General features: G+C 32.3%; 1 protein-coding gene across 8 annotated transcripts in view; it reads left to right on the forward strand.

Moving 5' to 3' along the window:
• The first annotated feature begins 660 nt into the window (after window positions 1–660).
• LOC102806071 (uncharacterized) overlaps window positions 661–16,957 on the forward strand; it is a 67,021-nt gene continuing 50,724 nt past the window's right edge. For 7 of the 8 annotated variants that reach the window (XM_085495932.1, XM_085495934.1, XM_085495935.1 and 4 more), the window contains exons 1-5: window positions 661–1,023; window positions 6,420–6,713; window positions 8,702–8,743; window positions 12,243–12,405; window positions 12,719–12,901. In XM_085495932.1, the coding sequence (XP_085352058.1) occupies window positions 934–1,023; window positions 6,420–6,713; window positions 8,702–8,743; window positions 12,243–12,405; window positions 12,719–12,901 (772 nt within the window). In that variant the 5' untranslated portion in view covers window positions 661–933. The remainder of the gene's footprint in view (window positions 1,024–6,419; window positions 6,714–8,701; window positions 8,744–12,242; window positions 12,406–12,718; window positions 12,902–16,957) is intronic. The other variant, XM_085495933.1, reaches the window with a different exon arrangement.

Here is a 16,957-nt window from a genome sequence, read left to right on the forward strand (position 1 = left end):
TGTCTGTCTTCCCAAAAGTGAATTACGACTTATCATGCATCGAAAATCTTGGATTTCGATTGGTAACAAATTGCGAAGTGTTTTCCCCCGTGAATCAAACTGGAACGTATATATAATCAAGACCATTCGTGCGTCATTAAAAGTGCACTATTACCTATATAGTCCGAGTTGTATTAACGTTACTAAGAAATAAGAGAAGTGCAGTATAGCTTACACTCAAGTACCGAGAGTCACCGCATTACTAACACCCTCGTACCTTGTAGGTGTTATTTTACACACAAGCGAAGGTGCACGGAGGTGAAATTAAACACCCAGGTTGATTACCTAACTGCTAACTGTTTTGTACCCCCCCCCCCCTGCCGATTGCTGTACAAATAATGTATTATGTCTCAGTAGGTATATTATGTTGCATGTCAGAATAGAGGGCGCAAATCAATCACCAGATCAGTTACGAATATTCGTGCCAGGGATTTATGTTGAAAAATGGGTATAGTTTTGCCATCTATAATAAACTATGTACCTTTGAAATGTAATTTAGAATTTTAATTCTGTGCCTATTTCTACGTTTGTCTCGCCGCGGAAACACCTGTTATGTGTGTTCCGCTGCGTGAAAGCTCAATTTGATATTTAAATTAGTCAATTACGTCACGCCCATCCACGGCAACGCCAAACAATATGGCGGCGGTGATGACAAAGTCCGCCAAATGGAAACTTGCTAAGAAACAGGTTATTCTATGGCACAGCCTTGGATTTACCGCGATCTTGAGCTAAAAGGGAGCGATCGGATAACGAAGCAGGAATATCCCTATTCAATTCATATAACTCCACAACTATAGATCTGGATATTCGAGTGCGATAATCGCGGGGGGAAGTTAGCAAAGGACACCTGTGGGTTAACCAAGAAAACTTCTCAGTGAAGTGGCCGTTTCCAACATGGCGGGTTTATCGCTACTAACCCGAGGTGTTGGAGCCGAAGTTAAACAGAAGGGACACAAGAAACTAGACGTCTGTCTTGAACCAGAGGTATTTATTAACACTTTAGTGTTGTTGCATTTCTCTGTCGTGACATTTTATTCTCGAACGCGCCCCGTATAAACGGAGGAAACGGTGACGAAATGTATGTTTATTTATTCTGTCAGCTGTACCACGTTTTACAACGTGCATAATACTCGGAATAGTTGGCAACGTAGTAAACCAACATTTCTAATATAATATAAAAGCACCGAATTTCGTGGATTCGACTTATAATTTGGGCGCGAATTTCATAATTGGGTATTAATTAACCCTGCCATTGTAAGTTGTTAGGACCTGTTCCAAGGTCGGTCACAGGAAATTCGTTTTTTCCTCTCAAAAGTTAAAACTCGTGATTATTATATACAATTAACAATCTTGACTATTTTAACCTTGTAGAAATTTGTATTTTAGAAACATAATCGTTGATAAAATTAATTGAGAGTGTGGACTATTTTTACATTTATAATCGGATTATTAATGGATTAATTTTCTAACCGCGGGCTATTTCAGTCCCTTTTTACGCGGTGAGTGGAACTGGATACATTCTTAGTGTTCGGTCTAGTAAAATTGTCAGAATTTGTAAATAATAAAAAAAATACATAAACGATACAGTTGTCCGTACGTACTACGCAGGATGGTACTACGTAAACAAACTGTTTAGTGGCGACCCCACCGACCCTTGGCACCTAGGCGTGTTGTGACAGACAGCGTTCACCGGGAGTGTGTTGGTGTAATCGAACCGTTATATCATTGTTGTCACTCGGTAGACCACTTTACATTCGAACAAAGTGACGTACTGTAATTGATCAGCGCCTCCAAAAATCTTTTAAGTTATCATAGTGGTGAAATATCGTGTTTTCAATCTCCATGTAACTTAATTATTTCAAGCTTTTTTTAACTAGAATTTACAAAATTTAATACTCCTCTTGAAGTTGAAGGTATATTATTTCTTACTTGTGTTTTGTCGGGTTGTGACTATTTTTAGATATAATATCTTGTTTATAGTGAGATATCGACTATAATATGGATTTATTTTAATTCTTTTATGCTGTACTTAATTGTAATTTATTTTTAGGAAAGTAAGCAGGTTTTATTTATTAAAAACTATGAATCGTAAAAACTGAAATACTGTTTGTTTATTCAGTTTCTATAATAACACACAGTATTATGTTGAGTAATTTTAAAAACGAGACTTGAATAAAAGCATTTCATTGTGATGAATAAACTGTAATTTAATAACATAACAATACATAAAATAACATGAAGCTTGAAAGGCAATGTTGGTAATTTATTTGTTGCCTAAGGCAACGGATTCTTCTCATAGAGCTACTATTTTCTAGAATAAACAACTCAGCCTTACTTCAAAATATTTACTTTGAATTTATTCTTTGTTTTTAACGTTTATAGACTAGCTTGTCAAAACCGAGAAATAATTTTTATATCACATTTTCAGAAGCACCATTGTAATTAGTCAGAATAACGAAAAACATAATTTGTTTTTCCTATATAAATATCAAGAAAAAGAAAATCTTCAAAAAATAAAATCTTCTGCAGTCAGATGATGAATTGTATTGATATCAACTATTTTTCAGATTGGAAATATCAGTTGCATTGCGGAATAATTCCAGATTTATTCTGACAATTTTTTTTTTTTTTTAAGTTGGCTATCATTAAAACAGATGTTCAGATCTTCTTGACATTTACAAACTAGTTCTTGGTCGAAATCATGAATCAAACAACGATTTTTGAGCCAATTACCGTTGGTCTTATGATAATACGATGAAAAAATCAAGGTCACCGATTATTTGGAATGAAAAAGAAAAAAAAATGCTTTAATAATGAATTGCTATGGGAAATGTTAAAAAATGGCTGTTATTTGCATTTTTTATTTTATCTCCAAAAAAATATTTTAAATTGGGTAAAGGCTAAAAAAGTTGATGAATTGACTATTAATCATAAATGGTAAGCAATACAGTGTAATTATAACACAAAATAGTGATGAATTTTTTCCCCATATTTAAGTTTGAATTACTTGCGAAACTGACCAGTACTTTTAATTTCATACAAGCTCAGCTTGACCATGATTTGACAAGTTCACTACTTGAAATCTCTCGTGGGGGATATAATTGAACCACTCCTACTCAAGTCAAAGGATAAAAAAAAAGTTGAAATTTCCGCTACGTTTCACCATGAATGTCCCTTTCATCTCCTGGTAATGCTTTACCAGGTGTAAATAAAATAACATTTAGGTCGGGCAACATGAATAGGGTATACATAAAATAACAATTAGGTCAGGCACCATGGATAGTCTATAAATACTGTAAAATGACTAATTTTCACTGGGTTTAAATTTCACTGATTTACCATTTTAGACATATTCAGTGGGTTTTAAATTCACGGTTTCGTCATTTAGATAATGTGTTCTATGCTAAATTTTACATATTCACTGTGTTTTAATTTAGCGCATTTTTCCAGTCAGCGAAATAAGCTAAATTAAAACCCAGTGAATAATTACCCCCTTTACAGTAATTGTTGGACAATACCAGTCATTCTTGCGTACCTCAAAACATTCATGGCCTTATTGGAGATTTGTGATCTGGTCTTTTCAAAGGTAGCTTGAAATAAATTCCCTTATTTTATATGTTAGCTTTTCATAAGCAAGCTGTCACTTGTAATTTATCTTCTGCAACAAAATTGCTATTTTGGGGGTTGGAGGACACTCTAGGTATGACCTTTTCACTCCTCTGGTGTGTTGATTGGCAGCCATCTGTCTCTGTCTGTCTGTCTGTCGTTCTTGTTGCTGTGTATGTCTTTTGTTTACAGTAGCACTAATGTCTCACTTATGCTTGTTTCTTTGATAATAAAAATTAGTTTTATCAGGCATTTGCATGGTGGTTAGAAAAAATGTAATGACGTTACAGTGCTATGGCCTATACAGTGAACAAAAAGTCTGCCTCAATCTATATATAGATTGGTAATAATTACATTTTCAAAGTCAGTTACACATTCAAAACTGATTGAACAAAAATATTGAAACTAAGTGCAGAAACATGTCTGTATAATTTTTAAAGAAAATTTAAATTTGTTAGTTTTGACTATTAAAGATTCATTTTGTTCAATATCATTTATTTTCTGATTAATTTTGACCAACAATTGTGTCTGTAATTAATATCATACTGCTTCTCAAAAAAAAAAAATCAAGAAATTCTATTATTGTAAATCTGTGGTATAAACAATCTTTTTGATCAGCGTGTAACGAAAACTGAAAATGTTGAAGTAACTAGAAATTCAGCACTACTTTCACTCACTAGCACACAATGCACACTTGTTCCATGTTTAAATTTAAAATTTAATGAAACTGGATTAATGATCTTAAAATTAAATAAGTTGGATTTTAAGGGGAGATGAAATCACTAAATAACTTTAATAATCTGAGTATTCACGCTAAGTCCACCCCTAAGTAACAATTGTGTGTGACACGTTTTATTAATTAACATTGAGTGTACTGGTACTTTGATTGAGTTTTAAGTTATAAATTAATTAATAAATAAACTAAACAATATAATTTTAATAATAAATAGTTATTAAATAAATTTACATTGTATAAATTAGAGAGCGAGAGAGTATAGTATATGATTTTCTGTTTTCTGCGAGATCTTGCAAATTGCAAATATCTGCCACAAGAATTTTATGATTTGAAATTGATTTTGAACTTGAAATGCCGATCAGAGAATATGATCATTTTTGTTGCATTAAATAGCGTTTCTATGTATTGTAAAATCATGTATTTTCACTGGCTTTTAATTTCACTATTTTGACCCTTTGAGCTATTTCCTTAGGTTTCAAGTTCATGAAATTGGCTGCGAATGACTTCTACTGTTATTTTAGCAGATTTTAACCATATGCTATCAGTGACTGGTATATGTTATTTTCACTATTATTCTAATCAGAATTCTTGGCCATCAAGTAAAGTTCAAAAAAGGTTAAGTTCAAATGTAGTTTGAAGCATACGTTACGATATAACAGTCAATACAACTGTTGTCGAGAACATTAATATTATTAATTTCGGAGTTATTATTGTTATATTCGATCTTACGGTGATACTGTCGATATCCAAGTGAAATGCATAAATTATGTTAATTAGGGTCAGTCTACGTCTGCACGTGGTCGGCATTGACCAATCAGTGGTTTTTGTTTTTTTTTACTTCTGCTCGCGTTCAGTTCAATTCCTATTTTTTACCACTTTCCTGTTCCAGTCGGACACTTTCTTACCGCTATATTTTAGTGGAGTCTTTTTGGAAATAAATGGTATACAGGTTGCGTGTCATGTCATTATCGGTAGACCTAACCGTGTCTGTATTTCTGTAACGCTATTCGCAACTGTACTAATCCAGTGATGCAGCTTAATTTTGTTACATTGTAGCTTCTGACAGCAATTGATTGATTGATTGATCAATGCCAATTCTACTCATTCTATGACATCGTTATATTACTTTGTCACTGTATCTTCACAATCAATCGTGTTTTGAAGAGCTACATGTATCCCTGGGGCAACCAGACCTGATCAACACAAGTACCTTAAGTTTCCTTCATAGTTGTTTTTATTAGTGGATGAAAAAAAACATGACTAACACAAATATATGAAGTAATACAAGAATATCACAAGGCAGTACAGAAGGCAGAGTCACTATTAATGTCCCAAATTTATGGCACACTGCAACTTATGGCAATATGGTGATACATGTAGATGGATAATAATGTTGAAGAGGAAGAGACCTGTCATTTTAACAACAAAAATGTGCATATTATTAGCATAGCAATTGCATATCAAAAAAGTAACATTTGTCAAGATTACCGTACAAGATGTTACTGAAAATAGAAATGATGTAATCATAGAACAGTGTGAAAGAGATCAAATGATAACTTGTACAGATGATAAAAACAATCTCAATGTCAACTGCATTTCTTTGCTGAAATTTGTTGCGGTTGTGATTTCTACGAAAGTTCACTACCTAAATTTAAGTTATTATAATGGTGTCTGTCACTATTACAGTTTTTTTATACTCATTTTTTTTTTTTAATTGAACATCTTCTTGAATAATCAATCATATGGTAAACTGCTGAGTGATGTCATTTAAAAGGAACAGTCGTCGCGTCCCGTTCGATATGGGACTTATAGCGACATATACAACGCGTGTAAAATACATTGTTTATTTACATGAAATTCGAACACGCGCTGCGCGACGACAACTGCGCTTTAAAATAAATGCTATACAGTATAGGAAGTAGAAACTGTGACTGCCTCTCAAGAGAACACCTGCTCCTGACAAAATTTATTTCTTGGGATAGATTAATTTTATAGAAAAATTTTTTAATTGTACCTAAAACTTTTGTTTCACTTTTAGGACTATCTTAACATTCAATCTAAGAAGTTTTATCTCCCACCAATTGAGCAAAAAGTGGCTTGGAATGAAGATGAGGAAGGTGACAAGTTGGAATATTCACCACGAGAACTGCCTCTTCATAAAACTTATCTTACTCGGAAGGGAGCTCTTCTGCTCTTTTCCGAGGAACTGGCATTGCGAACGAAGAGGCAAAGGAAAAGCGAAAAAGCATTGGAAGCTGAGGACTATGATGATTTTGAAATGAAAACTATCGAGGACCTTCGAAATGCTGTTCTGAGTTACGGAATGGGTGCGGTATGTGAAAGATTTTAATTGATTATGCATAATTTTGTCATTGTTGTCATTTTCCTTTCGAACACCATATTTTTTCTTGCCAATATTTTGGGGAAACATTTTGGATTTTTTCATGAATTCTTTGTTTCAGATCAAATCAAAATAATTTTCCATTGGTCTGATTTAAATAAAAATTATTTTATTTTTTAGAAGGTAACAGAAGTTGACTTTTAGGGGGTCGTCTACACATGTCATGTCAGTGTCTTAAAGTTGTGCTGCCCTCAGATGATAATTTTTTTCATTTATTGATGATTTTGGACTATTTCCTGGTTTATATACTGCCTGATCTCAAATAGTGTTCCTTTCTCTCTTGTCATTGCGTTCATTATTCCAATTACCATGATTACATCTGGGAAACAGTCGTCATGGTGATGATAGAAAGCAGAACAATATTTGAAGATTGAAGAAAAGATCATGTGATTCTCTCACTCTCTCAATGAGATCTTGGCTACCATTTGCATTTGCAGGTCTAGTGAAATTCAAGCAAAAATTCAACGGGAAGCCTTAATGATTGCAAACATTTGAATGCAACGAATATTATTACAATTTCACAGATATCCCGAAATTCATGCATATTCATAACATCAAATATTACAAATAATAATACAGAACTTTCATTCAAGTTCGAAGCAAGAGATCACGTTCTGAATATCACTTTATGTAGAATTATGAAAATTTAGTGACTGTATTTCATGACAGATAAATTAAAACTTGTCTACGATCAAATTAAACAAATTTGGTGTTTTCCGTAAAATTCTAAAATAATAAATTATTTTTTGCTTTATTTTATTTTATTTTTTTTGTAGCTATACATGTAGGTTATTGCTAAAACTTGTCACGAACAGTGGGGGAACCTCTCTTGTTAATATTCAGGGTCTCAGGAGCAGAGTTTTCAAATGATTTAATTCCACTGGAAAACTGAATTATAAATCTAGGAAAAGTGAATTTTGTTTTTATATTTTGTATGCGTCATTCTGAGTCCATCAAAAATAAAATATATAACCCTCTTATTTTTTTCTCAAGCCACCTCACTCTAAAGCTATTTTCTGTTTAAATAAATTAGAAAATATACAGAATTAATTGAAGCATGATGCTTCTGAGAAATGGAGTAATCGTACATTGTGGAATAACAGCAATGTGACTCTAATAAGAAAAAAAAATATTTTCTCGTAGTTAAGCTGTCATGGGATTTTACTTCCCTATTAAAATGGGATCTTGAAAGTTCCTAGAAAAAGTAATTACAATGCAACGGAACTTGCAGACATATCCAACGGCTCTTGTGATCCGTCAATTATATAATTCAGCGTTGTACTTTTTGTTGTACACTCATCTGATGTATTCTATAATTAAAATTGTATGCTCCGATGAATCTCCCATTACCGATGTCGTTTACTTTCCAGTATAATCATTCTCAAATTGATCACCATGGCAACCGCATCCATTCATGAATAATTGATGTCTATCTAATATGCCGATTGATCATCGGCAAAGGAACATATTAAGTCATGTTTTTTTCTCATTGTTTGAAATTCCCTGTGACCTTTAATTTATTTATCCATAATAGAAACAAATTATTTCTATAAAATTTTGTGCTATAATTTTTTTATTAAAATTGCATCATGAATATAATAATTCAATTGAGGTCCTACAAATAAAATATAAAGGGTTTTTGCTCTGGTTATATGTACCGTATATGTATTCTGATAAATTTATCATTTTAAATTTATGTGTTTTCATTATTTTTAACTTTATTTTTTTTAGTCATTTCTGAATCAAATGATATATTTTACATGTATGTGTCTTGGAAGCACAAACTTTTTAAAAATGTGCAGTTGAACATGAACCAAATCATTCTCAAAACAGACTATAGACTATACAGCGTTGTATCCTGGTCTGAGACCCTGTCAGCTGTCATTTCATATTATATGCATTTTTCATTCTCAATACAGAAGCCTGATTATCAGAAAAAAGTGATTTTACTACCAAAAGGGGTGAGTTGCATGTCACAGTGTGCCATGCATGTTGTGTGCCCCCCCTCCCGATCCAGTCATCCAATGCACTCAAAGTATTTAACAAATAATTAATCTTTTTCCAACCAATAAACATAAATAACATTGGTTCAATATTATTGGTTTGTTTTTACTTAATTCTCACTGATTTGTTCGTTGATTTACAGCACGGTTAACTTAATTCTATTTACGTTATTTGAACAATCACTGTCTCTTCATAAAAGTGTGTTGACATGTAACTGTCTGCAGATATTTTTCAATCAGAGTCTTGGGTTCTCTGGTTGCTTGGCAGCAAAATGGGGGTCAATGCACTGCCCGACATCAGCGAAACGCAGTTCGCTGTTTCAGGCAAATATTTTACTATAATAATATCGTATTTGCTATATTTGAAATGCATCTCTGATATAAGCACATGTAAACCAAAAAGTCAAATTTATTGTATACTGGATTATTGAAATATAACATGTTCTGACTGTAGTCAAACCTCTGTCATTTACATATATGTATGCGCTACTAATAGAGCAAATACGGTACCAATTTTAGTTTCGGAACATGTATATTTTGTATTGTAGACATCTAAGGCTGCCTTTGTAAGTTTATTTTTGAAGGACTAGGATGTCTATATTCAGTTTGTGGAAAACTGAGGCAAACTGAAACCCCTCTTTCTGTCGCGGGCATGCATACGCTCAGCAATGTACATGTAGCCACCACAGAACTCCAAACTTACCGCTTGCATGTATTTTAAGATAAGATATTTAAGATTCTCAACTATTGTAAGCAGTGTTCCCGCTAAACAAATTTGGAACTGAAAAATATATGCTGTGTTTTCATCTCATCTACCTTGTACATTGTATCAAGTGTATTTGAGTTTAAAATGCAGAAAATGACAAATGTTTCTCAGACTGCTCAATTTTATTGAGAAACCCAGGTACTTGATTGAGAACTTCTGGCATAAATAATACTTAGTGAGAACACTGATTGTATTAAATCTTTCAAAATATAGATGATTATTTCCTGTCATATTAAAATCGAAAGGAGATACTGTAAAATAATATATTTTAGCTGGATTCAATTTTTGCTGAAAAGACTTTTTGGGTGTTTTGTATGGAATTTATTTTCACTAATTTTTGATGAGTTGAATGTAAAATATAGGAAAAAAAAGTATATTCGCTTGATTTTATTTTCACTGAATCATTCCATCAGTGAAAATAGCGAAAATTAATTCCAAGCGAAAATAATGTATTGTACACTTGTAGATAAGGGTCTGCAAATTTCATAATCGTGCAATAGAGATAACATTTAAATCGCATGCCTGCTATGAGCAAACTTTGCTTTTCATGAAATTTCATTTTGCAATTGAAAATATAACATTAGTCTGATTTTCAGGGTAATATTTGAATGTAATAATGCTGAAATTGTACATATTCTTGACGATATGCTCACGTCACATCCAATCTCAGTCAGTTGGCGCACAAGTGATAATAAAATAAATGCAATATTTACTATATGGGGGCAGCCATCTTGAATACGGCATGAAACTAAATAAAGTTGTGAAACGCGATTGTCAGATTCCTACAAATCAGGAAAAAATACCAATCCTTTACAGCCAAACGATCCGTTAAGGTAATATTAAGCCAATATAGTACCGCTAACAAAATTCGGTCGAATTTGTCGTTTTCTGTGGAAAATCCCTTGCATATGAACACCTAATTACACAAAGAACATAGAACACTTTCCTGGGGTATTTGAAACCAAAAATTGTCATTCCAACTCAGCAACCAATCAGCGACGGCCTTACAGTTAGATGACAATGTTGAGGGACGGTGGTTTCATGCCGTATTCAAGATGGCGGCCTCGTATTGGCATTATCTAATACCTTAAATAAATAAAAACAAAATGTCAACTTAGTTTTCATGATTGCATCTTTGTATGGTACATGGAAATCAGGTGAAAGCACACACACATACTGTATGTACTAAATCTTTAATTCTAACAATTTTGTTCATTGACCTAAACACTGAAGAGAATTGGTCGCTGTGCAGCATGCATTCAAATTTTGAGTAAAAATGATAGTTGACATGCAATGTATATATGGCATGGGACCAATATCAAACGTAACACGATGCAATGACCAACTGCTCTTTAATAATATTTGCATTATTGCTACATGATTAGTGAGATCTTCTGTGCATGTCATCCTAGTTGCGTACACTTATCTATTAATTCGCCCTTGGATAAAATAAATTGTGTTTAAAACCGCAAATCACTATTATTAAAGTTACTTATTTTACAGATGCTTAGTTAGTTTTCACATTTTTGTCATTCTGCAAATCAGGGATTGAAATAGAATTTTTCCCCTGCATGCATAGTGTGCATGTTGAATTTGAAATTTACCTGCACTAACTTGTTGTGAAATGCACCACTTTTGAAGTTTTAATAAAATTTACGGGTTCTCGATCAATGCGATAACGAAAGAATTTGCTTTTATTGAGTTATCTTACAATATTGATTGAACTTATTAATTTAGGCTTAGTGAATATATTGAGAAAATGTTGTGTTAATTTCTACATGCACAGTGTGCATATTATATTTTGAGTTTACTTGCACTAGCTAATAATCTATGTGCATAGTGCAGTGTGCACCAGAGTATTTCGAACCCTGCAAATACAAACAAAAATTATTTGATTGGTGATATCCTGTTTGTATCATGTTTAGATTAGGAATTATATCCTTAGAAATATTTCCAGCTGCAAATCTCTTATCCTGATTCAAGAAATATAACAGTCTGAGTCTCTAGAGCACTGCAAACTATTGAATAGTTATTTTGGTGCTATTTACAAGGACTGTAATTTTTTGCTGAATTATTGATTAAAGAACCCAAGTGACTTGTAATTGTTCCTGATTTGTGAAACTCTTGTGGCTTTCCTGAAATCGACACAGTTTGCAGTGTAATATAGAGGCTTGAATTTCATGAAGACATCAACGCTGTATGTGGTGTGGGATAACCAGTCTGATATCAATGGTTCCTGGTGTGCTGCACCCTGCATGAGATATTATCAACTTTCTTTGCATAGTTTGATTTTTGAGCATTCTGTCATTATTTTTAGCATTTGCATGGCACCTTCATCGCATTAAAGTTGCTCATTTATTGCATTCTTCTCGTGTTGTTTATATTTCTCACATATGGGTTGTATACATTGTATTTCTTGGCATTCCATCACATTGTGAGATGTAATATACTAGCACTTTCCTGATCGGACACATCTACCTGTTTGTTTCAAGTTAAAAACATATTTCCCAAATCATTTCTTGAAAGAAGTAATGCAATAAAATTCCCTAGTGTGCTGCGTTAAAACGCATGATGGAATTATGCGAGTCAAGTGTGCATTTTAATGCGATGAATACAGTCATTTGTTCGATAGGTTAGACAAATCCCACTCTGTAAATAACACCAACTTTTTTCACAATTATACATTTGCAGGGTGGAGATGCGGGTGAGGAAGAGGCGCTCTATTTCAATTTTCTACATCGCCATCGATGGCCACATCAAAGGAATATCCGACCTGGGTTTTCTGCTAAACGCTATATGTCGCATTGGTCACGTAGTTGGGATGATAGCATTTTAAATACTCTTAGGTCAAAAGGTGAGTAAAAAGCTTTTCTGCATTTATTTTAAAAGTCAGTTATTATTGTAATATTTTTGTTTTCATCATACCATATGGTGGAAATCCACCTGAAATTCAGGGTGTACCTTGTTATTTACTGAAAGGTATCCAGAACTTGTTCAACTCATAGCAAATAAAATTGAAACTCAGCAACATGGTTGGAGATACAAACTAGACTATATATATTTTCACTTTGAGTGCCATTGGCAACTTTTGGCACCAGCCCAAAAAAGTATGTGTACAGGGCACAAGTGGGCAAGGTCATAATAGTTTCACTATGTTATTCTTACAGGTTACATATGGGATAAAAACCTATTTCAACAGAACTCCTTACTACCTCATCTTTACAGACGAATTAATGATGATTTATCACAACCCCCGATGCCATACAGGATAAATAGAAACATGTTGATGTCCCCTGGAAGTCTGGAAAATTATGAATTTTACAAAATACGACCTGGAAGTTCTGATTCAGGTGAGACATTTATTTCCATATTTGCACATATATTTTTTTAGTCTTATTCCTCAACTCAATGTATTTAAAAGTTACTCAATACCCTGTATGTTAATATATTATACATTATGCTAATAATACTCTGTACATGCTTATTTTATGCTAATAATAATATGCTAATGATAATTTGTACATGATTGTTTTATGCTAATAATACTCTGTACATGCTTATTTTATGCTAATAATATGCTAATGATAATTTGTACATGATTATTTTATGCTAATAATACTTTGTACATGCTTATTTTATGCTAATAATATGCTAATGATAATTTGTACATGATTATTTTATGCTAATAATACTCTGTACATGCTTATTTTATGCTAATAATATGCTAATGATAATTTGTACATGATTATTTTATGCTAATAATACTCTGTACATGCTTATTTTATGCTAATAATATGCTAATGATAATTTCTACATGATTATTTTATGCTAATAATACTCTGTACATGCTTATTTTATGCTAATAATATGCTAATGATAATTTCTACATGATTATTTTATGCTAATAATACTCTGTACATGCTTATTTTATGCTAATAATATGCTAATGATAATCTGTACATAAATATTTTATACTAATAATATGCTAATAATACTCTGTACATGCTTATTATATGCTAATAGTACTCTACATGATTATTTTATGCTAATAATATTCTTTACATGATTAGTTTATGCTAATCATATGCTAATTAATATATCTTCGACAATGAATATGCAATAAATATGCAAATTTATATGTGCTGGACATAAATATATTATGCAAATGAAATTCTGATTGATATGTCACATTATGCAAATGATATGCTAATTAATATGTCCCTGTTATTGCCTGCATAACTGAAATGTACTCTTATTAATAAATCATGAATTATATTATACATATGATATTCTTGTTGTACATGTATACCGGTATACCCAGTACATGAAAAATTATGCAAAATTATATGAAAATGTTTTGCCAATGATATGCTATTAAATTAATGTATCTATATACACAAGATATTATGCTAATTATTATACTTGTACATGAATATATTATGCAAATTATAATTTGGACAACATCTACATGTACTTAGGCGTTGTTTTTTAAATGTGAAATCGTTGCATAAAACTTAAAATGAAAAATTCACACTGGTGCGTAATACTGTGGAATACTTTATTTTAGCTGGGATTAATTTTAGCTGAATAGACTTTTTGGTTGTTTTGTATGGAATTTATTGTTACTGATTTTTGACAAGTGGAATGTAAAATATAGGAAAATGATATATCACTGAAGGAATGATTCAGTGAAAATAATGTAAATTAATTCCAAGCGAAAATAATGTATTTTACAGTAGTTGGTTGTATCAAGGTTATTGAACTGTTATAAAGTGTTTGTTTCAAATGGCATATAATTTAGACAAATAAATAAGTAACAAAAACTAAAACGACTACAGGCAAATTTATAATTTGTATTTGCTCAAGAGATTTGTTTAGACAAAATAAACATTCTCAAAAAATCCTTCAGAGTTCATGTAGAACAGTTGGGGCCGTGATTGTCCTTATTGTCTACCCATGCTGTTCATTTTATCTGAACAATGTTCTATAATTACGTCAGTTTTATTTTTTAGAAAGATCTCGTAATTGTGACAAAAGCTATTCATGAAAGTCACTGTTTACAGTTAAACTGGATCAATTATAAAAATTTCTTTTTTTTTTGACTGAATCATGTCACCAAATCTAAACTAGATGTCAAAAAATACTAGTCAAAGCACAATTCAAATTTAGTTACAGAAAATGTACACACAACATTTTTCACATTTTTATGAATGTATTTTCTATCCTTATTTGGAACCAAATGGATAAAATTTTTCTTTTTCTGCAGATCTTGATCTCAATTTTGCAACTAATTTAAAGGGCAGTAGTCGTCGCGTCGCGTCGCGACGCGCCACGCCACGCATGCGCGAGATATATGGGTCTCATATAGACAAAGATGGCGACTTTGACTGTTGTGCAGATCAATGAGTACAAACTGAGACATTACCAAGCTTTAATTAGGTTTTTTATGTGATTGGAAGGTATCAGAGGAGTCATCGGCGGTAATTAGTGCAACTCGTGCCCAGATCAAACCTCATTCCTGTGATTTCCATTAGCAGAGCCCATTGGATTGTGGGAAAATCAATGTTTATCAACACAAATGCTGCACATGCACATACGATCACCGCCTTTTGAAGAAATTTAATAGGTTTATATTTTCTGAAAGTGACAAAACGTGGCTTTAGCACTCAAAGGTCCAATATACGGTTTCAAACTCAATCTCTAGTCTCTCCACATATACAAGAAGGCAGTAAGCAGAAACATTATTCCTTGGAAATTTACGATACTTGTAGGGTTAAGTCACCTCATATAAATGAATGCCCACAGTGAAATTAACCCATCCACATAATAATACTTTTAAGTTCCAGACCTAATGGATGCCTCATTTCTCTATCACGATTGCCTACATAACATGCAATATACACCATCGTCTAATGCATTCTACATTAATAGTCACCCTATAAAATCTATTTTTAGCTCCCATCTGTAGCGTTTTTAAATCGTATATGCATATAAAATAAGTTTTCTCATTTAAGTAATAGGTGATTTTGTTTTATCCGCATTTAGGCGGTAACATTGCCAAAGGAGGAAATATGATTTGTGCTCTTAGTTTTAGTAAGACGTTTTTTTTTTTTTTTCTTCTTTTTGTCATCTGTTTTTAAGTGTTTGTAGAATTAAGCAGAATTTTGCAAGAAACAAGTTTTCGCAAGTTTTTATAAGTGCATGCACTACTAATAGAACAAATATAATAGATTATTTTAAGTGTTTGTAGAATTAAGCAGAATTTTGCAAGAAACAAGTTTTCGCAAGTTTTTATAAGTGCATGCGCTACTAATAGAACAAATATAATAGATTATTTTAAGTGTTTGTAGAATTAAGCAGAATTTTGCAAGAAACAAGTTTTCGCAAGTTTTTATAAGTGCATGCGCTACTAATAGAACAAATATAATAGATTATTTTAAGTGTTTGCAGAATTAAGCAGAATTTTGCAAGAAACAAGTTTTCGCAAGTTTTTATAAGTGCATGCGCTACTAATAGAACAAATATAATAGATTATTTTAAGTGTTTGTAGAATTAAGCAGAATTTTGCAAGAATCAAGTTTTCGCAAGTTTTTATAAGTGCATGCGCTACTAATAGAACAAATATAATAGATTATTTTCTTTAAAAATGACTAACTCGTTTCTCAAAAAGAGAAGAAATGAGGTATTATGAAGAATTATGTCATTTTTCAGATTCAACTATGATTGAATCATACACTAAAAAACGAATTGTTTTTGGGGTATTTAATTTAGCTTCTGTGATAACATGCTTTTGAATAATTGATGGTTTGTAGTGTTCCTATTCACCTTCGACAGAAGGTATTTTACTTTTAATTTTTTTTTTAATTTGTACCCTTATGTTATGAAATGAAAAGGTGCTGAAAACCAAAGACACTATTCTCAAATCTACTCTCGTTAACGCAAATCGAGAGGTTTCATTGACGTGCAAATAAACAATCCGAGATAAGACGCGATTCACTCTAATTGGATTAAAGATCGATTAAAACGTTAAATCAAAGAAAAGGCTGAGTTGCATGTCCCTCTTTTCTAGTGTTTTTGAGAAAACCAATCAACTTTAAAATCACTTAAAATGATAGGAGTAAATTTACAAACTGTTGTACTGGTACACAGTTTACCCTTGCTTGGTTTGTAATTAGTTTTACCCACTGGTGGTGAAATTGACATAATGTGTAGCACACCTACATACGAATCTAAATGTAAATCAACATTGTCGACTAGCGGAGGGTTAGCGGGATCCTAGACAACTTTCTGTTTTTACGGAAGTTTGATTAGGACAGGTTTCCAGTTTACAGGATAAAGTTTTTGGTTTACATACAAATTTATTTAGGCAGTTTTTCAATTAACACAGGTCTTGCTATATTATATAG

Source organism: Saccoglossus kowalevskii, chromosome 22 (assembly GCF_978046115.1).
Source record: "Saccoglossus kowalevskii chromosome 22, keSacKowa6.1, whole genome shotgun sequence".
In the NCBI taxonomy this organism is placed as follows: Eukaryota; Metazoa; Hemichordata; class Enteropneusta; family Harrimaniidae; genus Saccoglossus; species Saccoglossus kowalevskii.